A 24,536-nucleotide genomic window follows, 5' to 3' on the forward strand; every position below is an offset into this window, starting at 1 on the left:
GACGGTGTGTTTGGCCTTCATGGCCCGCGGCTACGAGCAATGAGTCACGACCCTGGAAATGCGGCGCATGGAAATCCTCCGACACACTTGATGCGCTTCCACCGGGAACCGCCTGTGGAAGCTTTGACCGAACAAAATTTCGGTTTCAGCACGCAAAGTTCAACGGTTCTGGAAACGCCCTTTACATTAGATAAATCGACCGGTTGGCTCCTAACGTCATCACTGTCAGTCTCAACTAAGCCTCACAGGAGCATGGTAATGCGGTATTTCCTGCCCTTAAAGCGACATGACCAAATGCAGGACATCAGAAGTGGGATCGTCCTGTACCGCGTCCAAGACGGGACCGGACAGAGCAGCACAGGACTGTAAAGGGGGGGGACAGAACAGAACACGGGACGGGGACGGTATAGAGGGCAGGACAGAATACATCACAAAAGAAAGATGCTGGATGTGATTGGGGGCGAAGGCGTTATCACAGGAATAAGGCAGGGGATAGGGTGAAGGACAGTCCGAGACGTGATATGACCTAAGCAGTGAACGGGTCCTAAAAAAGACAACAAATGGGGCGGAGGAAAAGACTGCACCGAGGACAGCACAGAGCTGGTACATAGAACAGAAAGGACAACCGAAGACAATAAGAAGGCAGAGTGCCGGGCAGGGCTGGGAAGAGTTGGAGTGGAGAGAAGAACATAATTGTGTGTCCTCTTTCCCGTCCTACGGCACGACAGATAGCAACACAGATTAAGGAAGGGCAGGACCTTTGAGCCTTTTTATTTTCACCTTGTTTGACCTCGCCTAATGCAAAGATCATGACCTAGGAACTCAAGGCTTGACACAACTGGGCTTAGATAGAGGCCAATCAACTATCTTAATTTGGTATCTTAAGCTCTCTCACTTGTTGAGATCTGGGAGGGGGGGGGGGAGCAAATTGGTCCTCTACACGAGCGAATGTTATTTACCCGGGCGTGTCAAAAGAACGTGTTCCGCATTTGTATAAGCATTTGAAATAAAAAAAAGCCATCTTGAAGATCATTCGATGCAGTTCACAGCTCTGCCATTCTTTAGAGCTGAACCCCTTTAGTTTCTGAGCTATACGTCCACAAAGATGAGCAGACTATTTCGTGCAGATTTCTGCAAGTGCACTCAGGCATCCATGACACCACAATAATGCCATTCAAATCCCGCTATTCCATCGGCCACGCACCGATTAAGACAGAAACAAATATACTGGTCGCGTCATTCATATTTGGCGTTTGTCAGCACGATTTGTAAGATATAACGGCCGTCAATTGGCTCTCAACCAATGCTGTACAAGGCAAGATGACGCAATAAAAGCAATAACACATTGAGGGAGCATCTTTACTAAAAGGATAAATTGTATTGCCTAGAGCGCCTTTTCTCCTTAAAAGGAAGGCATTAGCTATAATTGAGCTCAGTTCCACATATCTGGTCATAAGCGTAGGAACGTTTCAAAAAGTGGGGGGCCAAACTCAGGGTGTGCTCAGGAACTTTTTCTGGAAAGCGAGCCGATGACCGGGGGGGGGTTAGGGGTGGAGGTTGTTGTCGCTCTTTATTCAAATGTCATGGTTGCTATGCTCGATATGCATCTAGAGCTGCTTATCATTGGTGCACTATCTTGCCTATTCGACTAATCTGTCCTTTTGCAATAAGGCTATCCAGCCTCCCTAGATTATTCGTCCATTTTAACATTGTCTTTCTTGGGGAGGCGAAATTCCACGAGCGAGTAGGCATCTGGGGTCACTAAGGAAGCATCTGCCTCCACAGATGCCAAAAAAAGTCTGGATATAGGCTGGTGAGAATTTTGAAAGTGGATCAATGGCTCACAGTGCGACAGATTTTTGATGCGTCTTCATTTCGCTGGCTGCTTTTCAAGGGATCCGACTTGTAGCAGAATTTTAGATAGAAACAAATTCGGACGCTTCAAACTGCTAGAAACAATGTGACAAAAGCCATAAAGCCACAAAATAAGTCACATAATAAGGCCAATCTGTCATATGTTCCTCATCTGGGCCCAGCTTCCGTCCGTCGTCAGTGGTCACTGCCCTGGCCGGGATGTCTTCCGCATGATTGATTGCGAACTGATCGTATGGCTGCTTTTTTGCATACTTTTGGACCAGCGTTACTGCTACATGGTGTATGAAACACGTGTTAGATTCTCAGCATCTTTATCAGTATAAACAGTATCTGTTTACTAATTATCTCCCTCACACCACACCGTCGCAGAAAAATAGCCTCCAGAAAGCTGTCTGCCTTAGGCATGAATTGACCCAGCGGACACTTCATTGCCCATCATGCAGCGCATGCCATTTGATATGCTTTTATGTGTAGGCAGGGGCGTAGCCAGAGCCTTGCCAAGGGGAACACAAGGTTGATAAAAGCCCATCTTATGGTGGTGCCCCCCCCGAAAAAAATTACCGGATATGGCTTACTTGTTAACAAGTGAGACATTTTTCTTCGTTTTATAGTTATTCTTACCTCGTTTCCAGAACAGAAACCAGTAGCTACCGTGAGCTCAATTCTGTCTGTATTTTGAAGTCAATGAACTGCAGAATTCAGGCGTTGAACGACTGCATGGAAGAAACCACCGGCGCTCTTAATTTAATTTTTAGTTGGCTCTTTCTGAACCGATAGAATTCAGAACCTTTGTCAGATTTTTTATCTAGGCCCTACAGACATTGAGGACGTTGCGAAGGTAGATCGTAGATCGATATCCTTGATCCAGATTTGAAGATGAAAATTTAAGTGCAGATCGAGTGGTCAGCAATATCTATTACATGGCCAAGCCATGTTTGTCCGAAAATGTTCATCATTCAGTCAGAATCGATTAGTGATACAATTTATGAAAGGTTTTTAACATGCACGCTTGGAAATCTTAGCAACAAAAACTCGACACCAGGCGTTGCATTCTCCGTAGTCGGCGGAGCGTTGGCCCAGCAGCTAATATTAAGTCGTGTTCCACCGGTGGATGAAAATGATGACGATTCTGAAATTATTATCTTTAAACACTTGCATCAACTAGTAATACAAGCTATGTGGCGTAATTTTGATCATGCGCACTTGAAAATTTTAAAAACACAAGCCTCGATTCCAGGCGTTGCAGTTTCCTTAGGCATCGCAGCGTCGGCTTGGCAGTTAATAATAAGTTGTGGTCAACGGGTGTACGAAAATGACGTTTCTGAAAAATAATCCTTTGACACTTAATGGCATCAGATCTTACATTTATGTCTGAGTCTGAGTTTAAATTAAAGCAGTCTGAGTTCATATTTTAGATTGGCAATTTTTAGACTGATGAAAAGAACGAATTGGTCATTAAAGCACCCCGAAGTGGGACTGTATTCCGTTGGCTGAACTGGAAGAGTGAACGTAAAATCTCTATTTTTCGTGTTTTTGCAGCTATTTATCTGTCCAGAAGACAGATTAACACGGCGCCTGCCGTTTGGTGGTACTTGCAGTGACCGAAACTTTTCGATTTTACCGAAGTTGCAGCCCAGACCATCCTTGTCGTCGCTCTTGAAGTCGCGGGCGGGTATGTTCAAGCCTTTTGGCATAATTTGTTTCAATAATATATTCTGAAAAAAATGAATGTTCTCAGGCAAACATGGCATGACCTTTCTCATTTTTTAATTCATTTCGACCCGCGCTGTTCAACAATAATGAAAGCTCCACTCTACTTGGCAATAATGGGACCCCTTATTTCCTTCTGGGCAAGAGACCTCTTGAGTAGAACACCAGGGGTGCATTACCGTTTCCGGTCGAGGACTGAGGGGCCATTTCGTCCCATCGTGAAGCATCTTCTGGCTATCATTCTGGTGACACGGGACGGGATCTCCTGGTCGATCCGGAGGCTATTACAAGGATCGATATTACCATATTACATTGTCCCCACCCCTGACACGGGAGGCCTTCTGACCCGCGCAGCTAGCCACGGATCAGCACAGGAACTCTCATTGACGAAAAAACACTCCTGATCACCGTAGGTAGTCCGATAGTTGTCACATAGACTCCAGTTCCGTGTTTTTCTGTGTTCTTCAGAGATATTCAGTTCTCCCTGACTGTTGACTGTAAATGAAATGGGGTTCCTAATTTGTACTAACATGACTCACCCATGTTTATCTTTAAAAAAACTCAAGATCCTGTCAGAGCTGACTACTGATATGAAAACTACTTAATATGGCACTGAGCATGCGTGCTCGCAAGCGATAGCAACAACGGCCTCGACGCCCGGCGTTGCAGTCTCCATGCTGTGCGGCGCCGGCCTTGCGACTGTAATATTAAGACATGGCCAATGAGCAAACGGAAAAGATGACGCATCTTAAAGGAGATGCCTGGTGAGTTAGGTAATTCGGCATGCATGTTAAATCGTAAGTCAAATGCAACGTTTATCTGAAAAGTGGGTGGGGCAGTTAACATTGCTGGTCGACCATCTTCAAAGTTGGGGGACCATGGCCCCCCTGGTCCCCCTGTTCCTACGCCCATGTATCTAGTGCTTGTTTAAATATCTTCGAATGTAGAACATTCCCTTTGTAAAGGCCCTGGTCGCGACTGAATGAAGCGAGCCGTCATGCCTCTTGTCTGTGATATCCGTAACCTGGTGTGAGCCCCATGATTTTGCACAGCAGGTGTATGCCGGACATTCCTGTGGTCCGACTGATTACTATGGTCGGTCGATGGAGCGATGTAACCGATCGGTGTAGTATGACGAGTTCCTTAGACTCTCTAGAGCATGCAGAGCGTACTTCTCGCACGCACTCCATGCGCCCAGGGGTGTATTTTTCTATTTATGTACGAGTGAGGCTGGAGCTACCCTATCTCTGCGAGGGATGAGGTGGTGGGGGGGGGGGGGGGGGGGCGGGAATAACTACACATTTGGGTGCATTTTGGTCGCAGGTCTGACCATTTTCCTCGGTAAGTCCTTCATCTTCTTTTGCGAAATTACACCCGTGCACAACACGACACCGGGGATCTCAGCACACATGAAAACAGCATTCGGGAGGAAAAATGTTAATGGGTAGAAGCAAAGACGGCCGGCTCTTGGTTCAAGTGCTCAGAGTGGTGAGTCACGCACGCTATACGAGCTCCTTTATGACGCACATAACCAACGCAGTTGAACCGCACTTAAAACTTAAATAAACGATGACGAGCTCCTTTACGAACGAAACACAGCGTGCTCTTTATGCATTTATAGCTTGGTGTGGTCACCTCAACCTTGTGCGTCACTTGTTGTCACATTGAAGTTGGAGTCGATCCCACCTTGTGGGATCGATTCCAACTTCAAATCGCGGTCACGGAATCCATTTTGGCTCTGACTCCAGGCAGAACGGCGCTTATTTGAGTCGGTTAGGATTCCAGATCAAGGTCATGCCGCCTGACTCCCACTGAGTTGACTGGGTGGCGCGAATTGACGAGATAAACCGTTGCATGAGCTATGTAACAGCACGGCGCACATCTGGTCATTAAGTGAACGATGCATAGTGTGCATATTTAGTACTAACTGAGCGATGCTTAGTGTTCTGCGTTTGCCGTATATTAAGCATTTTGAGACTGGCTATATCGTTTGTACCGACATTAATGCTTCTATCCGCTTGTCTTCGTTTCAAACTATAAAGCTGAAGTGTAGCTTTGATTCCGTTTCACAAACTTTACAGGAATGTGTTTCACCTTGACTTATCAAAAAGTTGGTTGATTTCGTAGTCGACTGCGAATCCTCACGGCGTCTGGCGCAAGGACGCACCAAGTCATCCATGGATATCCAAGATATCCAGCGATTCAGTGAATACTAGGTCACGGATACGGTAGGTCACGGACGTACGTTCAGTGCGAAGGCCATGGACAGCCGTGTGTGCGGCCGGCCCAGCGGCTCCAGTCGGTCCTGTGGGCTGGTGGTGCCCAGCAGCTGGGTAGGGAGGTGCGCAATGTGGCTTCGTGAGCAGATGGGCACGGCGGCGCGCGGTTGGACGGGTGCGGCCGGTGTCACGTGTTATGTCAGTGATCCGTGACTGTGGCGCGAGTGTGATTACGTGACTGGGCCTGACACAGGCGCTCGTGCAGCATCCTCGGCAGAGATTCGCGGTGAAGATCTGTTCTCAGCGAACATTCATGCGTAAAACAAATAACCTTTGTAATAAGCCCCATGTCGTAAGTAGCGAATGCCTCGTATATCCGCGAACATGAACGACCAGCTCCACGCGAAGAGCTTCGCAGTTGAAACTTGGATTCATCCGCGTAGCCTGAAGCCCTTTTCACGACCCGAGTCCTGGCACAAGTCGTTGTAACGAATCGAGGCGCTCCATTCTCGCATTTTGGAAAATCCCGACCGAGTTTTGTGGCACCGGCCCGGCCGAAGCGTGAGCGCTGCCGCCGCCGGTGCGAAAACTACGGCAATCCGTGCCGCGCCTCACACGCTGCCCGCCCGCCGAGGGGGGGGGAGGGGGAGGGACTCAGGCAGCGGCGAATGGCGACGTAGCAGCGTGCACAGTGTGCCGCCAGGGGTCGGAGGCGGAGAGTCATGACTGCCGTTGAGTGTGGCGAGTGTAGCGGTGCACAACTGGTGGTTGGGGCGGGCGGGGCTCGCGAGCGGGCGCCGACGACGCGGAAGGATTGCTCTCAGGCAGAGGTCGCAGCTCATGATCAGAGATCAGCTGCTAGTGATCTGGAGTCGCATGTACCTGTGGGTCAGCATTGAACGCGGAAGGCACGAACCTGCTTAATCTGCATTTGGATGGAGCTTGGTGAAAGCTGTCGGTGAGACGTTCAACTGCTTCACCGGGCGGTGGAGCGTTGTGACAGTGGTGACGCTCGTGCATAGCTGGCGACGCCGACGTACACAGGTTCGTGCACCGAGCACCACCTCGGATCCATGGACGTGGACGACGCATTCCGCGTGTTGGACAGCAGCGGGCGGCAGCAATGGAAGCACATGCTAGCCACAATGTCTCAACCACTACCGGGAGCCTTCATCATCCTGCTGATGGAGTTTATTGGTGAGTCCGGTTAAAAAGACGAGACCAAATTCACATTCAGGGGGTCTGTTCCATATCTACATCTGATTTTTAGCTGAAATAGCACTCTCCATGATCAGCACCTGTAGGTCACAGCCATGCTACTTTAAGGCTTTCAGCCATGCTCTTGCTGAGATTGATGTGCGTGAACTTGTGCAGCCAAAGTATTTTTATAATTTAAAAGATTCTGTCACGTGCCCACTATAGGAAAACGACCCAAACATACCCGGCGTCATAGAAACGTCACGCAAGCACCCCACCTCTCTGGTGCTTTTGCGCTCGTAGTTCTGAGAGGCATGGCCACTTAGGTGTTCGTATATAAAAGGATGCAGCAGTAAGGGTACCCTCGGAAGAAGGTACTTGGTTAAAGGAAATACTTCACGTTTAAGATATTGAAGCAAGCATCAGGTATGATGAAACAAGCTCACTTATAACTACTGGCATTCTTTTAAGCAGAAGAGACTGCTCAAGACAGCACCATTTCTCCGTTTAATAAATACGCTCCATGACACGTCGTTGTTTGATTGTGTCATCGTGCCTTGTACAACATCGATTAGGAGCCAATCGCGGGCGGCTAGAATAGAACGACTCCGCCATTATGTTTTTTTCTCTGCCTTGATTGCCGCATGGCCTATGGAATGACAGGATTTGAATGACGTCAATATGACGTCATGAATGCTAGTTACCTAAAAATACTCTCCCCGAATGCTCTTCCCATTTTCGCGGACGTGTGGCTAGCCGTGAACTACACCGAAAAGATGGCTGCTGTCAAGATGGCTGCTCAAGCCCAAAACCCCATACAAATGTGGAGCATTCCATTTAAGACTGGTAACGCACTGGACGAGGGAGCCGTTGGAAGAAAGAGTTACAAGCTCGAGCCGATAACAAGCTCGAGATCGTGGCAAGATCGTGCTTTCATACGAAATTATTTCAACACGGATGACCGCGTGATGGAGCCGCGCGCGCGCTGCATGTACTGCCATGCTACCTGATTCATTGGCGGCGTGCAACTGTTTCACTAGAAGACCAGCTGGTCCAATGGGCGGGTTTGCGCAGAGAGCGGCCTCACGGTGGCCGCGAACTTAGCCCGCTCACATAGAATTGATGCAATTGTTGAAGAGGTTAGGCTGACGGCGTTGCTCTCGGGTAGTAATTGCTTTTGTTGAATATTCGACTAAATGCTTTGATGTCGCTTGACACGAGTTTGATGTCTGCAGTGTTCTTGACGTTTGCTCAAAATGACGTCAGAGAGCAGTGCAAGCAGCGTTGCGTGATGCGGGTTAACCAGGCGTGAACAATTGGTAGTGGCATCGGCTTTTCGGCCTGTCCGTGGCAGGTTTCCAAACCGGACCTCCCGTCAGATAGCCGTGTAAACACGAGGGTGCCCGAAAAACCGCAGACTGCAGCACGGCCAGGGGATTAACTGATGCAATGCAAACTCCTTTCTCCGTGTCGCAGGTTACACCCCGAACTTTGAGTGCCACCGACAGGGGCCGAATGGGACAGATATACTCGTGAACGCCTGCTTCAACGACACAACAGCGTTCTGCGACGACATCGTGTTCCGTTCCGGGTACACCAGCGTGGTGACTGAGGTCAGTGATAGAGTGCTGGTAACGTAGGACACCTGACCTTCGACATGAAGGCACAGGTGCGGCCTGTTGGCGGCGGCATGCACTAGAGTTCAATTAAACTCAAAAGCACGGCATGCATTGTGCGGGGGCTTGCATGTGAGTATCGTTTTGCTATGTGCACACAGCTGCTTCTGTTCCGGTAGCTAAGTTGATTGGGGCGTCTACATTGCGATCTTACTGCCCGCGCGGGGTGAGTTCGAATTGTTGTAGACGCTCTATGTTTGCGCTCAACTGAGATGGCCCGCGAACTCGAACAACGGCACTGGTGACGTCATCCTTGCCGAGCATTGTAGTACCTTTAGGTTTGGCCGATAGTTTCTGCCGGTGCCCTGAAATTTAAAGATGGGGTGGTAGGATCAAGGCTTACGAGCACTGCATAGCCTAGCCGTTGCTTCTTGAGATCCATCCAGTAAAACAGAAATCCGAGAGAATCTTTAGAAACTTAAGCTTTGCAATTACTTTTTTATCGGTCGGCTTACAACTAACGTTGTTTGCAACATTTGTTTCATCCAAATGATGAAAACCGCTCCAAGCACGCTTGTGTTTGATTTCTAAAAAGGCTTTTCGGTTAATGAGTAAGCGGTCCAGGGGCACTGCAGGACTTTGAGCTTACTTTCGCTGAAAGTTGTCTGGACAGTTGATCTGAAATGGATGTCCCTGGCACTCACTTTACGTAGAACATCAGGCCACTGACGTGACCATCTTTATCATTGCGGTAGTGATATCTGGCCTGACCCCACTTCCCCAAACGGAGTATTTGACCCAACATAGTGTGGCCTGTGTCTGGGGGCGTCTGTGGGATCTGTGTGTGTGGTGGTGTCTGTAGTGTCTATGGCATCTTTGATGTGGTTTGGTATCCGGCCCGACGAACAATCGCTCCTTTACACTTTGACATTCACCGCATTCGAAATAAATGGTGTCATTTTAGCTCAGTAATCGCATTACACTGCAGTAATTCCTACAGCGATATCTGACCACATCTTTTCTCCTAACAGCGCATCCTGTTCCATTACTCATCCTTGTAAAGGTGCCTGGTTCACAACGTTCAAAAATCCCCCCTCCCCCCCCCCCCTCTTGGGCTAGTCAGTGGGAGCTAACCGGGACCGGACCGGTGGTGGTCGTTGGTCTGTCCCTCCCCCTTGGATCGGCTCGTGAGAACTGACGCCGGCCGACGGTGGTCGGTGGTGTGCCCCCCTCCTGGATCGGTCAGTGAGAGCTGACCCCCCCCCCCCCTACTCATGCAGTGGTCACTGGTCTGCGAGCGGACAACGGACGTACACCTGCTGCAGTCGCTCTTCATGGCTGGCATGACGATTGGCGCTCCCCTGGTCAGCCCCCTGGCGGACATGTTCGGCCGGCGCCGGGTCGTGCTGCTCACATTCGGCCTGCAGGCCCTGCTGGTGGCCGCCTTGGTTTTCGTCCCCAACTACGCCACGTTCGCCGTGCTGAGGTGCGACGACCCGCACTGGACTATTCCAGGTGGTGGTGTGGGAAGCAGATGCAGGAGGGGAGGGGGGGGAGGGAAGGGGAGATGAGTGGAGCGGATGGGAGGGGAGAGGAGAGGAGAGGAGAGGAGAGGAGAGGAGAGGAGAGGAGAGGCGAGGAGAGGAGAGGAGAGGAGAGGAGAGGAGAGGAGAGAGGAGAGGAGAGGAGAGGAGAGGAGAGGAGAGGAGAGGAGAGGAGTGGAGAGGAGAGGAGAGGGAGAGGGAAGGGGATGAGTCATACGCAAGCCAATATGACGCCGCGCATGGCCCCTCGGACCTCAGCGACAGGGTTCTCAGCCCTATGGAGATGTGCGTGTCCTGCTCCCCTGACTCGCGTAACCCCTCGCTTCCCTCTCTCTGACCTCTGAGGATGCCTGGTGCCGACCCCTGACGCGTTCGATCCCTTGCCAGGTTCCTGGCCGGCGTCCTGCAGGTGGGCTGCCTGCCGTGCTTCACCTTGTCCTCGGAGCTGGTGGGGCCGCAATACCGGAGTCGCGTTGGCCTCTTTGGCTCCACCTTCTTCTCCATCGGTATTCAGATGCTGGCACTCGGCGCATACGTCACCACCACGTGGCGCCTCCTGGTGATCGCCTCAGCTGCCTTGGCCGGCCTCTCCGTGTTCGTGATATGGCTGTGAGTCGGGGTGGGGTACGGTGGAGGAGCCCGCGATCATGTGGCTCGTGTGGAGCTCCACAATGATTTACAGCAATGAACCGGGTGACCCTACAAAACACCTGTTCAAGATGAAATTATTTGGAAAGTAAGCTCGCAATATTGATTTTCGTATTTTGGGCTTGAGAAACAAATGTAGATGTCCCACAGACATATGGAGGCAAACATGATATACGGTGAAATATGCTCACTCGTAGCAATTGATCTGCTCTTGAAGGGAATGCTTCACATTTCAATAGTTCTAAACAAGCAACCTGTAACCCTAAGCAACCCTGAAACTCCCTGGCCATGAATGCCAAGGTGACCGTTCAAAACAGTCCCCAATATTTTCCCATTTTTGCGGGCGTGTAGCTCAGAAACTGAGGAAGAATAGATCTGAAGAAGGGCGGAATCGTTAGCAGTACCAAAAGCTCTTAAAGATGGTCATTTCAGTTCGAAAACACACATGAACGCGGAAAACTCACTTTTAAGTGTAAAAGACTGCTCTGGTTAGCAAAATTTCACCATGTAGTAAATATCCTTCTCCACACGTCGTCGTTTGACTGCGGCATGGGCCGTTCATATAGCGTAACCATGGCTGCCGAAGCGGCCGTGCAAAGCTGTCACTATAGCGGACGAACGGATTTTGTTGTAGTTCTCCGACTTACCGAGAGGTGTCGTGCTATCGGTGGGTGTTCGCAGAGCCCATATATCGTCAAATGCGCGTATGTTGACTATCTCTCGTTCAGTGCTGCCATATTTCCTAAGACCTAATGCTGTTTACTTGCATTCGCGTACTCGGTTATGGCGATATGCTTTAAGGGGCTACTCCACATTTGTATGGGGTGGGATAGCCATTTCGAAGATCATTCACTGCATTTCACAGTCCAACCCTTTCTTAGACTAAGCACGCTGTTTTCTAACCTTGATATACACGAAGTTGTGCAGGCTTTCTTGTGCAGATTATGGTAAGGTCACCCAGGCATGCATGACGCCATAGAAACGTCACGTGAACACTGCGACCTCATTGATCATGCAGTTATTAAAGCCGATTCAAGTATTTCATTAAATGATTCGTGTTTGGCTATGTCAGCATGATTTCCGGCATCAACGGACTTCAGGTGATCATCAACGTGCAGTGCGTTCAATCCAACTTTCGAACGGGAACCAGCTTCTGTGCTATATACTACAGAAATTTCTACAGGAATTATATCATACAGCAATTTGGGCATTGGCGCAAGTTATGGCGGAAATAAGACTGGGATTCGAATAACTTGAGAAAAGCGCAATAGCTGAGCGTGAAAAAGGAAGCAAATAATATCAGGGATTAATGAGTGATCTTCAAAATGGCTATCTCAGTTCAAAATACCATACCAATGTGGAACACTCCCCTTGAGATAAACATACATTGCGCGCATGTCAATATGAACGATGTGAGTGTACAAAAAGAGTGATATAAACCGTCACGATGCAATGTATTTTTTCTGATATCGAGCATGGGTCAACAAGCTCCAGGAATAGAGTAGAGGTTGACAGTGTGGTGAATGCTTCTTATCACAAGGCGGAAGCCTGTGCTTCTAGTCACAAACTAACGTTTTATTTTCCCTGGTGCTAAAGCAGGCTCAAATGTAGCGTCTCAATTGTAATGGTCTGTCGGCTATGGATGGCTCGTCTAAGGTTGTTTGGAGGGCGGTCGTAAAATTTCTCAATGAAGGCCAAAATGTGGAGAAAATTCCGCCATGTTTGCTCAGTGCGTCTGCGGTAACTGCCCGCTTCCCATTCATCCACGGTGGCTAAGTGGTCCGCCGATTTTGCACGTGTACTTTGCCCACTTTGAGATGACCCCCGGGCAGGAAAACAGCCTGAGGCAACATTGCCCCAACTAGTCGAAACTGTGGAAGCGTTGATCTTGAAAGATAGATGGATCAAGATAAAATATATTGCAACTGATTTTCACACATCATTTTAGTGCTGTTGAAACCATCATCCATGTTCATGGGCAAGTTGTCTACTGGATCCAGGCCGCGAAACCTCATCCTACAAGATCGGCATTGACGAACTGCATTAAGTGAGGAGCTTTCCGCTGTCTCCAAAACTGACCCTGCGTGCTTGTTTTAACTTAAGGTGACAGGACATAAGACAAAGCCTCACCACTTGGAGCCCGAGTTAAATCGCGAGAGCATGCGTCGGAAGCACAAGGGATATTCCACTTCGAAGACTTTCGCAGTCAGGCCTCCGCGAGCAAAGTGGTGGCGACCTTTCCGGATCTGTTTTGGTATCATCGTGATCGACTACACGCCAAAGAAACTAACAGTCACCGGAGACTGCGCCGGCCTAATGATGCAGCTGGGGAAGGCATGTAAAAGAATAGGGGATGAGAGCTGGCAAAGAGTGTCCTGCTTCTTCACGACGGTGTGTGTGTTCAAAAGACCGGGCTCGTGCGGATTGCTATTAGGAACCGCGGCTCTATTGAGCTCCAGCACACGGCATGTAGTTCGGGTTCGATCCCAAGTGATTTCCACCTTTTCTCGGTTCCGAGTTCGTGTCCCCGGTGAAGGAGGCACGCTGGTAATGGGACCGTGTGCGCCGATGCTGGGGGGTGGGTGGAGAAACAGCCAAGGAAGTTTTCTCCCGCGGAATCGACAACATTGAGAAGTAATGGGAGAAGAGCATTGCTCTTAAGGCAGAGTACATTTTGAAATCAAACCTTTTTATCCTATGTGCGAGGTTTTTCGTATGTTTTATTGTTCAAACAATTTGATTAAGTCATGTGCTCCTCCATATTTGTTAGGAGCATTTGCATGATTCCGTGATGAATGCGTCACTGACAGCAGGCGCAACACTCGCCTCTGTCCTCACCACCATCTAGACTCTGCAGCCAGAGGCCAGCTGCCGCTGTCCTCAGTGGTCCATGTTACAGCCTCCGCTTCGTGTCCGCCAGCACCCTCTGGCGTCACCGGCTCCCGCTCCCACCGCCATCTTCCATTTGGTGATTGGTTCCGCCTCTGCCGCCAGCATGGTGCCCGCCATCACCCTCTGGCGTCATCGGCTCCCACCCCGGCTGCCACCCCCCATTTGCTGACTGGTCCCGCCTCTGCCGTCAGCTTTGTGCCTGCCAGTCCGCGATGGCTTATGCTCAATGGTCGAACCGAGGAAGCGCACAAAGTCATGCTGGGCGTGGCGCGTGCCAACGGAGTGACCCCTCCGGCCAACTTTACCCTGGTGGCCGCGAGGGAGAAGACCGTTGGCTTTCCCGACAACTGCTGCTCGCTGTTCCGACACTGGCGCTCCGCTCTCTGGACAGTGGTGCTCTGCCTCACCTGGTACGCTACGACGGTGGCCATGACGCTGCCGGCGGCGGCGTCCATGCCAGAGGCATGAACCAGCAAGGATTTAGATTAGTGGCGAGTAGGAAATGTGACGTTCGTCGCAGCGTAACTTGCGATTTGCTTTGATGCAACCATAGCTATATATATATATATATATATATATATATATATATATATATATATATATGTATATATATATATATATATGTGTATATATATATATATATATATATATAATCGAGTGGAATTGTTCGTTAAGCATGACTATGTGGGCTTTGCACCCATTTGTCACGGGATGGGATGAGATACGCACCCGTTAGATGCAGGGTTACGTTGATCTGTGCAGCATGAATGATGACGTCACAAGTGGGCAAAGGGTGCAGGAATTATGAAACTTTCCATTTGTCCTCGCTCTCCCGTTCTCGCAGCAATGCAATCACAGCATGTAACAGGACGCCAAACAAAAGATACCTTCGCCAACGCCGAGCAACATCATGTGAGGGCGGTGGTTTTAGCGCCAGGGCTGTGTTGTTTAATATCGGCACCGTGCTTGGTCCGGCCAGTGACCTGCTGTTACCGCACAGTACTCAGTTATGCTACTCACGTACTGCTACACCATACTATCGAAAACTACACGGTAGTCATGTACTTTGATGGAGCCTCGCACGTTGTGAATTCCGCCAGTGCTTTAATATCCCGTGCACCTGCTGTGACCCAGGGCGGTACACACGCTGACCTACTACGGCCTGACGGCAGCGGCGGCCACCATGGGTCAAAACCGATTCATCTCGTTCGCCCTCTCGGGCCTGGTGGAGATTCCGCCCAACATCGTCATCTCCTGGCTGTTGGATAAGTGAGTACTGGGCAACATCGATGTTTCGCCCTTGCACAGGGGCTTTGGACCTAGGTTCTTTCCAGCCGTTCTGCGCGCAGGGCTAAGCAGTGTGCACAATTTCCAGGTTCTGTTGTGGTTTTTACGGATTTTTAAAAACAAGGTTTCGTGTCATTTCACCGTTTTTGCATGTGATGCCTGGTGCATTGTTGCCGTGCTACAGAATTGAAAATAGTAGCGTGGATCGAGTTACCGTTTTTTTATATGCCGATAGTCATAGCTGCTATTTACTGGAACGTCACGTCCACGTACCATTGCAAGAGCAGATTGAGAACGTGCCGCCGATTGCCTCGACTGGCATGCACACATCCGTACCCGGTAGCCAAACTAGCTGCCCAATGAAGTTTCCATTCCCTATCGTCGTGATATCCTGTGCTACTCGTTTTTACGGCAAGGCTGACTGAAACTCTCGGAGCAGGCTCGTCGGGGCAGTGTTGATGATGTCCACGTGTTTGTCTTTTGAGAACCGTGCGTTGGCTTATGTTCATCGTTCATGCATTTAACACATCGCTGTTTTTATAGTTTTTTCTCGTCCGTTAGAGGTATTCTACATGTTGTAGGCGTACCGCTACAATGTATGCCCATTATAAACTCTGTTGAAGACACGTGAGAGCTTCAAGTTAGAATAAGTTTCATACTCTGGCCTACGTCGCGACCGCATTGAAGGGCAGCGATACAGCATGCAGTAGGAACATTCCGCCTCCCAGCTTTGAACGCCCCTGACCAACTGTTTGCGCGAGTACACCTCACCGGGATCGAGCCTGTCAACAGCTGACTGCGAACACCTGAGAAAACTCGTGTCCTGCCACGGATGATCTGTTAGGCGGTATGGCGGCGGCGCTGACTACGGTCTCTGCCGCAGACTGGGCCGACGGTACACGCTCAGCGGCGTGATGCTGGCCGGAGGCATCAGCTGCGTCCTGATCTTTCTGCTGCCTGGCTCCTACATTGACGATCAGGGAGGCAGGCTGACGCTCAGTCTGATAGGTTAGTTACTCCTGCCGTGTGCTGAGAGAAGCATATCTGACATTCAGTCTAATAGGTCGTCCACCCCTGGACTGTTCTGATAGGCAGGTCTCACATTCAGTCTGATCGATCTGTTTCAGCTGTCTTCCCATGACTGTAGGAGGCTAATGGAGTATTCCTCCATACGCGATTAAATGGAAAAGTGTGTTTCTTTCTGCGCCCATGCGTTCGCTGGGGCATAATGAAATCGTGACAGCAAATGCGACTGACCAAATCGGTATCCTGTTCATCCCAGCCGTCCTGGTTTGCAGGGAAGCTGTGCATAGGTACCACGTTCACCGTAATCTACATATTTACGGGCGAGATTTTCTCCACATCGGTTCGTAACACTGGCTTCGGCATCGTCAACTTCTGCGGGCGGATGGCTGGGATCGCCTATCCCTTCGTAGCGCTGCTGGTGAGTAGTTTCCCTGATATCTGCATCCGAACGATACTACACGCTGGTCGCATCTGCGCACATCTGCTGTGAGCATTTGATGTGGACGGCTACCCCGTCTGCTACGTTAACCGGTCTGAGGACGGCTAATTCATCCTGCGAGACGAATCGTTTGTGAAACCTGTGTGTTTTAAACGTTGATGTCAGTGACTGCACTTGTCGCATCACTTGTGCAGATCGTATGCACTTTTTAAGTTCATTTGATCCCGTCCCGTCATTGTGCAGTTGGTCACATTGGTGAAATGAGTGTCTTTTGCACCTGAGTGGCCTCACCAGCCTCTTACTGGTACTAACCTGCTTGTCACAGAGACCCATCACACAATGGCGCAATTGCTGGTGCAGTTTGCACCACGGACACTGAATAGGTCTCATAATTAGTGCATAATCGTCCAAGTGAAAACCAAGAGGCTAATACACCTGAGCACTTGCACAGATCACGGTAATATCGAATCACACTCTTTTTAAGATTTATGTTCTGATTGACTTCCAGCGCGATCGTGTCTTCGGCCTCGGTGCTCAACGCATTCCTTGCTCATGATAAGGGCACATTTTACGCGGTCGCGTCATTTTTTGTCGTTACTTTTTCCACCAATCTGACCTTACGTGATGTTAGTTATCGCCCAAAAGTGGGGAAACTTGCTATGAGAGCAATGGCCGACGGTCAACAAGCTGTGGGAATACGATTTTCCGTGCAGCGTTAGTTTGTCTCGGACGCGTCATTAATTGCCACACGTGCTGATCATTTCCGTCCCGCTGATTGGTGCGATGATTTCCCTCAAAGGGCTATTGTTCGCACCCGTACAACGCATGCAGTCATCGATACCATGGACGGGCAAAATAATTGTATTTAATTTTCACTGTAAGAATCCTTATCTGGGCTTTCCAGTTCTGCCGATATCAATGGCTTAGTACAATGAAATAAAATACATTCAGAGGTGTATTTTTGGAAAGGCAATGTGTAGTTGGAATCCATCGTTGTCTCGAAAACTAGCATAGGTTTTACTCTCGTTCAAATCAAATGTGGCTGGAATCGGTGATGATTGGACTCATGGAACAACATACTTAAATTAGCATACAATAACATACACGCTACATAAACATAACATAAATAACATAAATGCAACAAACAATATTATTGCTCTCACAGCCTTCAACTTTGCAGCGAATGGACCACACGACATGGTGTTCTCATGTGATTTTCAACATACGTGTTTACGGAACCCATAGAACGGTTTATCAAGTCATTTCTTGTTACCGCATTCGGCTTCCTTAGGACCGATTCCAGACATGAGTCACACTTCCTGAGTTGGAATCAAAGTCAACTAAGAGCTGTGCTTTCGGGTAGAGACCCAGGATCAACCAAATGCGCTGGAAATCTAATTCGGAACGGGTCTAAAGAGAAGTGAGTGGTTCTACAAGGCGTTCACATAAAATACAAAGGATTGCTAAATGTAAACGTATTTTGCCCGGCCTCATCCCTTCAGGTACCGTGAATTCCTGGCCGTGCTTTTCCCACTCGTTCGCAGAATACTGTGAGGAAAGATCTTCATTTCTTCGTGTTTGGAGCGCTCATCACATCATCGGCGCTGCTGGACCTGCTGCTGCCGGAGACAATGGGAAAGCCGCTGCCAAAGACAGTTGGGGAAATGGTCGGAGAAGACGTTGAAATGTATCAAGCCTTGCAGCTTGACGAACTGGAGGGCGATTATGACAGCGATAGGAATGCAATGAAACCAAATCAAGACTGAACAAAGAACGTAGGTGTTTTTGCCACAACACATGCACCGCCGTTAGGTGTGCTCTTGGCAATTTTGTTACATCGACATGCATCTCGCTATTGCAAGCAATGTGCTCAGTTGGCCACGTCCATATTTTTATCATCTGTCGTCTGTGACAAACTCTTAAACACTTCGGTGTTGCAATTTTTTCCTGACTAAATGATTGCGGTGGGTGTGCGGAACAGTGGACAAGGCCCACATGTGATCTGTACTTCTCGTTACCCAAGATGTCTTTAAATGACATCTGGCCCTTGTGTTAAATCCTGAACAAATCATTGATATGCTTTATCGACTGTAAGCCCAGTGCAGTGGGAAATATGAAGCTTGTTAACACGCGCTCAGCGTTTCAGCAACCATAGGCGTCATTTCAGAACTCGCATGAAGTGTCCCCACGTAGAAAAGCGCAACGGAATGCGGGATTGCGATGCGGCGGTTCGTTGGGTGAACATTTGTTGTTTGCTGTTTTCTGTGATAAACTGTCGAGATGTACTGCACCATTGGTACACCATTGGATTCGGTAGTGTCATACGTCGGAAAGGAAAGGAACTGGCTATTGAGTGGTACCAAGTTTTCAGTTACATGGGCCACATGTAGCCCTCACACGAACTGGCAAGGTGGACTTCGTCCTTTTCGAAGAGCTTACACGTCTTTTTGCCACATGTGTGTACCCAGAGCACGGACGTACTCGAGAATGGCATGCATTGGTAGAGAGTCGACAGACAATCACATGGTGTAGATTGTAATGTAGCATGTGCCGCGTGCGACTTGTGTAAGAGCCAGCAGGATGGATTTGACCGTTACTGATCGTTATTCGCATTTTACGCCATATCTAGGCCGTATCATTATACCGTATCCGTATCATTATATACATATATATATATATATATATATATATATATATATATATATATATATATATAACACATAACACATTACACATAACCGTATCATTATACGGTTTTAAAAGGGGAGCGACGTCGATGTGACCCCCCCCCCCCCGTTTCCCTGCCGTTCCTAAGCTACGAAGGATAGGGCGTAGTGGAAAAGAAACGGTGGGTTGGTCTTAACGGGATCACACGATTGGTAATAAGCTTTAAGCTGCTCTCAATAAGTGACCCCACGAGGCGAGGTTAAAGGTCAATGCTTCACAAAATCAATTTCAGTTTGGTTCAATTTTACCCGAAGATCGAACTATTTTAGTTTTATATGCCCATGTTTACAAAACGATGCCACAAAACAACATCAAACTTAAAAAGGCGCATCTTTGTAATTTTGAACACCGAAACATGTAGCTTTGTGTGTTTTGAGCATATATTTATGACGTATAGCTCCGTTAATGTAACAGTACAGGCCCACCGCCCAAAGTCGGCGGCTTCGTCGGCTGCCGCCCGCAGTACGCGCACATCTTTCCGCACACATCTTTTTATCATCAGCGCATTATCAACTGCCTACCGCCCAGGGCTGGATGAAAACCTCATAGCGCACTCAGATGTGCACCCATAAATGTGGTGGATGCCTGTCGTCTTTTGCATGCAATTGGAAACACTTTCATGAGCATTTGCTCTGTCGTTACATAATGAGTCTCCTAGCTGATTTGAGGTAATATTGACTTTGCAGTGCATTTTTATTTAAGGTGGACAACTCCTTGATAAGGCAAATTCCACAAAGCCGATTACGCTGATTACGAAAAAGCGTAAAGTGCTTGCTGTCGCTAACAAAACACGACGATCATAAGCATCTGCTCCCATTCTATCGGCTCTCACCGTCATGGCCCCCTGATCTGTGGGCCGTCATGCACCTCATCACCACGTACTTTAATTTTCGAATTAAATCGAGTGAACTGAACGAGCAGCGCGTCCCGAGAAGTACTTCAATTACTGCGTTTCATTTTTCTCCACACATTTGACCTGCCTTGTTTTCACGACGGAGCTGTCCAAAATGTGGGGGAGGGGGAGCGGGCCTGAGATGGGAGACGGGCCGCCCTCTTCCCTGTTGTTCAGAACCCTATGCCGACGCTCACCCGTCGAGAAGTCGCAGTACGTTACCCCTCCCCGTCCCCTCTCTCAAACGCCGGACGGCCGGCTGCGGGTGTACCATGCCGACATCTGCCGGCTGGATCCGGAAACTGTGGGCGCCGTGGGCGCCATCTGGGACCGTGCCTCGTACGTGGCAGTACGCCGCGAGGACCGACCGCGGTGAGACTGGCTCGGGGACGGCGGGCTTCCGGCTCGACGTCGTCAAGTAAAAACGGATTAATTTCCAGGTGATTGCCTCTTTTTGTGACCCGCATATACGATTCAGGTGTTGTTTGTACATGCGACTCAGTAGAAATGTGAACATGTTGAAAGCCACCATGCGTTTTCACGTATTGGAGCATCATAGCAACGTCTATCGTAATGATGCAATGTTATAGTAACCTGGTTGTAATGCATCATAGTGTTACGTTCAGTCGGCGCCACACGTGTAGCTTGCTGAACATTGCTTGCATCAAAGGCCTCCGTGTTAGGTTTCGTAGACGATTGCGCCGCGGGTGCGCCCGTTCCGCCGGCCTGAACGGCGCGCCCTCTCGCCGCGCAGGTACGCGGCGTTCCTGCGCGCCGTGATGGCCCCCGGCTGCCGGTACCTCTTGAGCTCGGTCGAGTACGAGCCGAACCCGTTCTCGAGCACGCCGCAGAGCGTGACGCCCGCCGACTTCCGTCCCGAGTTTGGTCAGTCGGCGGCGCGAGGCCTCGTGCGTCGCACCCGTCTCGGCCGCTGATGAGTGGAGTGCCAGTTTTAGTTGCTGTGACCTCGTTCTCTACACGGTTGTTCAGTAGCTAAGTGATCACGAGCGGTACGCCGAGCCCGCGCGCGGTGCGTGTTGCGGACGTGCAGTGTGTCGTGAGTGGCGTGTCGATATGCTTGTGGTTGGATATGGTTAAATCAAGTACATTTAAATAAGAGACCGCTGTCCGTTTATCACAACTGTTCGCGAACGCGTATGGAGCTAACTTTACCTGGGAGGGGCGCACTTCCACATTGGCCAGTTCGTTGCAAAACTGTTGTTCACGTCCTTCCCTGGGTCAGGTGATGTTGCTCAAGATGTTTTACATGCTCGTGCGATTATTATCAGGACCAGTCATGGCTATTGTCTTTGCTGCGCCGTCGATCTACCGCCACCTTGTGACAGCCGCACTGTATCATTGCGTATGCATGGACGGAGGATGAGGGGAGCAGGGCATGCCTCCCTTCATCCCTTGGTTCCCAGGTTCCCAGGTTCCCTTGAACCCAGGGAAGAGAAAACGTTAGTTTGCGACTAGAAGCACAGGCTTCCGCCTTGTGATAAGAAGGAATGATCACATTGTCAACCTCTACTTTATTCATTGGAGCTTGTTGACCCACCCTCGATGTCAGAAAATAATACATTGCATCGTGACGGCTTATATCACTCTTTTTGTACACTTACATCGTTCATGTTGGCATGCGCGCAATCTATGTTTATCTCAAGGGGAGTGTTCCACATTTGTATGGTATTTTGAACTGAGATAGTCATTTTGAAGATCACTCATCGATCCCTTACATTATTTGCTTCCTTTTTCACGCTCAGCTATTGCGCTTTTCTCAAGTTATTCGAGTGCCAGTCTTATTTCCGCCATAACTAGCACCAATGCCCAAATTGCTCTATGATATAACTTCTGTATAAATTTCTGAAGTATGTAGCATAGAAGGTGATTCGCGTTCGAAAGTCGGACTGAACGCACTGCACGTTGATGATCGCCTGAAGTCCGTTGATGCCGGAAATCATGCTGACATAGCCAAACACGAATCATTTAATGAAATACTTGAATCGGCTTTAAGAACTGCATGGCCAATGAGGTCGCAGTGTTCACGTGACGTTTCTATGGCGTCATGCATGCCTGGGTGACCTTACCATAGTTTGCACGAGAAAGCCTGCACAAATTCGTGGATGTCAAGGTCAGAATACAGAGTGCTCAGTCTAAAAAAGGGTTGGGCTGTGAACTGCAATGAATGATCTTCGAAATGGCTATCTCAATTGTGTGTTATCTCAGAAATGGCTATCTCATTCAGGTGTGTTTTTGAACTGAAATGACCAACTTGAAGAGCTTTTGGTACTGTTTGCCCGCCCCCCGCCCCGCACCCCTCTAAGATCTCAAAAAGTGAGAGAACTTAAGATACCAAATTAAGATGGTTGATTGGCCTGTATCTAAAGTCATTTGTGTCAAGCCTTGAGTTCCTAGGTCATGATCTTTGCATGACGTATGTCAAACAAGGTGAAAATCCAGATGTTGTCAAAAGTACCCCATATCTGCTCATGCAACCGCCTTAAGTCTATGTGCTTGTTGTAAGCAAAATGCCACTGACATGAATGCCATACTCATGGCATTATTGGCAGTGACCTTGTTTGACCTTAAGAAGGTTACAGTGACCAAATCCTATGAGCTTGTTTTGTGTTGTACATATGAATAAGCTTCAGTCATGCAGTGCGGGCTGCCAACACTGGAATGCATAACAACAAACAAGCCCGACCTTCCGTAAAGCAGCGCACAGCTGAAGAGGTGTTAAGTTGAAACGAAGCCCTGTGTTTGGTTCTCAGTTGGTTGCTTCCAGCTTTCTTTTCCACACCGGAAATTCCATGCCGGTCATGTTGTCCCGTCCTCTTCACCGTATTTATGACTGTGTTACAACTCCCGCATTTCTTCGATGCTAAACAGCTTCAGGTTGACCCACAATTCATAGTTGATCGCATCATCACTACTGTAACAAATATGACATAGTTAAGTATTGCTGATTAAGCTACCTACAAAAATAATGCCCACGATCGCCCTCGATCGGCGATCCTATGTTTCGTGCGCAGGCGCCATTCACGTTAATCGGCGTCCTAAAAATGGTGATCCCAAGATTCATCGTTGCTCGCGCACCAAAGTGAATATCATTTCCGGTGGCTGGCTTGCCGCAAACATTGCATCATCAAGATGAATGTTGCTATGATGCTACATTACGTGAAAACGCATAGTGGCTTTTAACATTTTCACATTTCTACTGAGTCGCATGTCCAAACGACACCTGAATCGCATTTGCGGTTCACAGAAGGCGGCAATCAGCTGGAAATTAATCCGTCTTTACGTGACAAGGTCGAGCCGGAAGCCCGCCGTCTCCGAGCCAGTCTCACCGCGGTCGGTCCTCGCGGCGTACTGCCACGTACGAGGCACGGTCCCAGATGGCGCCCACGGCGCCCACAGTTTCCGGATCCAGCCGGCAGATGTCGGCATGGTACATCCGCAGCCGGCCGTCCGGCGTCAGAGAGAGGGGACGGGATGGGGTAACGTACTGCGATTACTCGACGGGTGAGCGTCGGCATAGGGCTCTGAACAACAGGGAGGAGGGCGGCCCGCCTCCCAACTCAGACCCTCTCCCCCTCCCCCACATTTTGGACAGCTCCCTCGCGAAAACAAGGCAAGTCAAATGTGTTGAGAAAAATGTAAACGCAGTGATTGGAGTACGTCTCGGGACGCGCTGCTCGTTCAGTTAACTCAATTTAATTCGAAAACTAAAGCAAGTGGTGATGAGGTCCATGAAAGCCCACAGATCAGGAGGCCATGACGGTGAGGGCCCATGGAAGGGGAGCAGATGCTTATGGTCGTTGTGTTTCGTTGGGGACAGCAAGCACGTTACGCTTTTTCTAGTACCTGGTAAAGTGTGTTCGAACCAACAGCAATCTTGGAAAATCAATGTTGTTCTCGGTAAAGAAGTCCACAATAGCTCTCTCGATACCTTCTATTCCGATGACCGTGTGACCTTTTTGATAGAGCCTGGAAACAAGGCATAAAAACTGGACTCATACACATTTGAGCTTGTCAAACCATCGCCGCGTTCAGCTTCAGCCAGAAGCCTGCCTATGGCTCTGACACACAACGGTATAGTCCTGTGCAAACCGCTTGTAAAGCGTGCGGCCAGCCTCCCCACCCACGGCCGAGGACTTCGGGTTCTGCCAGCTTCGGCACTGAGGCCCGACAGCTGTTACGATGCACCTTGTGGTGGCCTGTAGAATGCATGAGCCGCGGCATGCGGCAAACCATCATTAAAGCCCGCAAGAGTCGCCAAGACTACGACACCGTATTTCATCAATACAGCAGCGGGTAGGGCGGATACTCCCACATTGAGACTACGGATATCATTCGTCGTGAACCTCACACCGGACATCGCACCTGATCTACCACCAGACATCGCACCTGATCTACCACCGGACATCGCACCTGATCTACCACCGCGCATAGCACCTGATCTAC

At 49.3% G+C, this 24,536-nt stretch overlaps 1 protein-coding gene across 1 annotated transcript in view; it reads left to right on the forward strand.

Moving 5' to 3' along the window:
- Positions 1–6,750: 6,750 nt before the first annotated feature.
- The window catches only part of LOC119094498 (solute carrier family 22 member 15), a 113,700-nt gene continuing 95,914 nt past the window's right edge, over positions 6,751–24,536 (forward strand). Inside the window, exons 1-7 of the mRNA XM_037217556.1 lie at positions 6,751–7,001; positions 8,478–8,614; positions 9,898–10,103; positions 10,549–10,770; positions 13,893–14,111; positions 14,836–14,970; positions 15,872–15,996. Coding sequence (XP_037073451.1) covers positions 6,878–7,001; positions 8,478–8,614; positions 9,898–10,103; positions 10,549–10,770; positions 13,893–14,111; positions 14,836–14,970; positions 15,872–15,996 — 1,168 coding nt within the window. The 5' untranslated portion in view covers positions 6,751–6,877. The remainder of the gene's footprint in view (positions 7,002–8,477; positions 8,615–9,897; positions 10,104–10,548; positions 10,771–13,892; positions 14,112–14,835; positions 14,971–15,871; positions 15,997–24,536) is intronic.

The sequence above is a fragment of the Pollicipes pollicipes genome, unplaced genomic scaffold, assembly GCF_011947565.3.
Source record: "Pollicipes pollicipes isolate AB1234 unplaced genomic scaffold, Ppol_2.1 Scaffold_4002;HRSCAF=4701_pilon_pilon_pilon, whole genome shotgun sequence".
Classification (NCBI taxonomy): domain Eukaryota; kingdom Metazoa; phylum Arthropoda; class Thecostraca; order Pollicipedomorpha; family Pollicipedidae; genus Pollicipes; species Pollicipes pollicipes.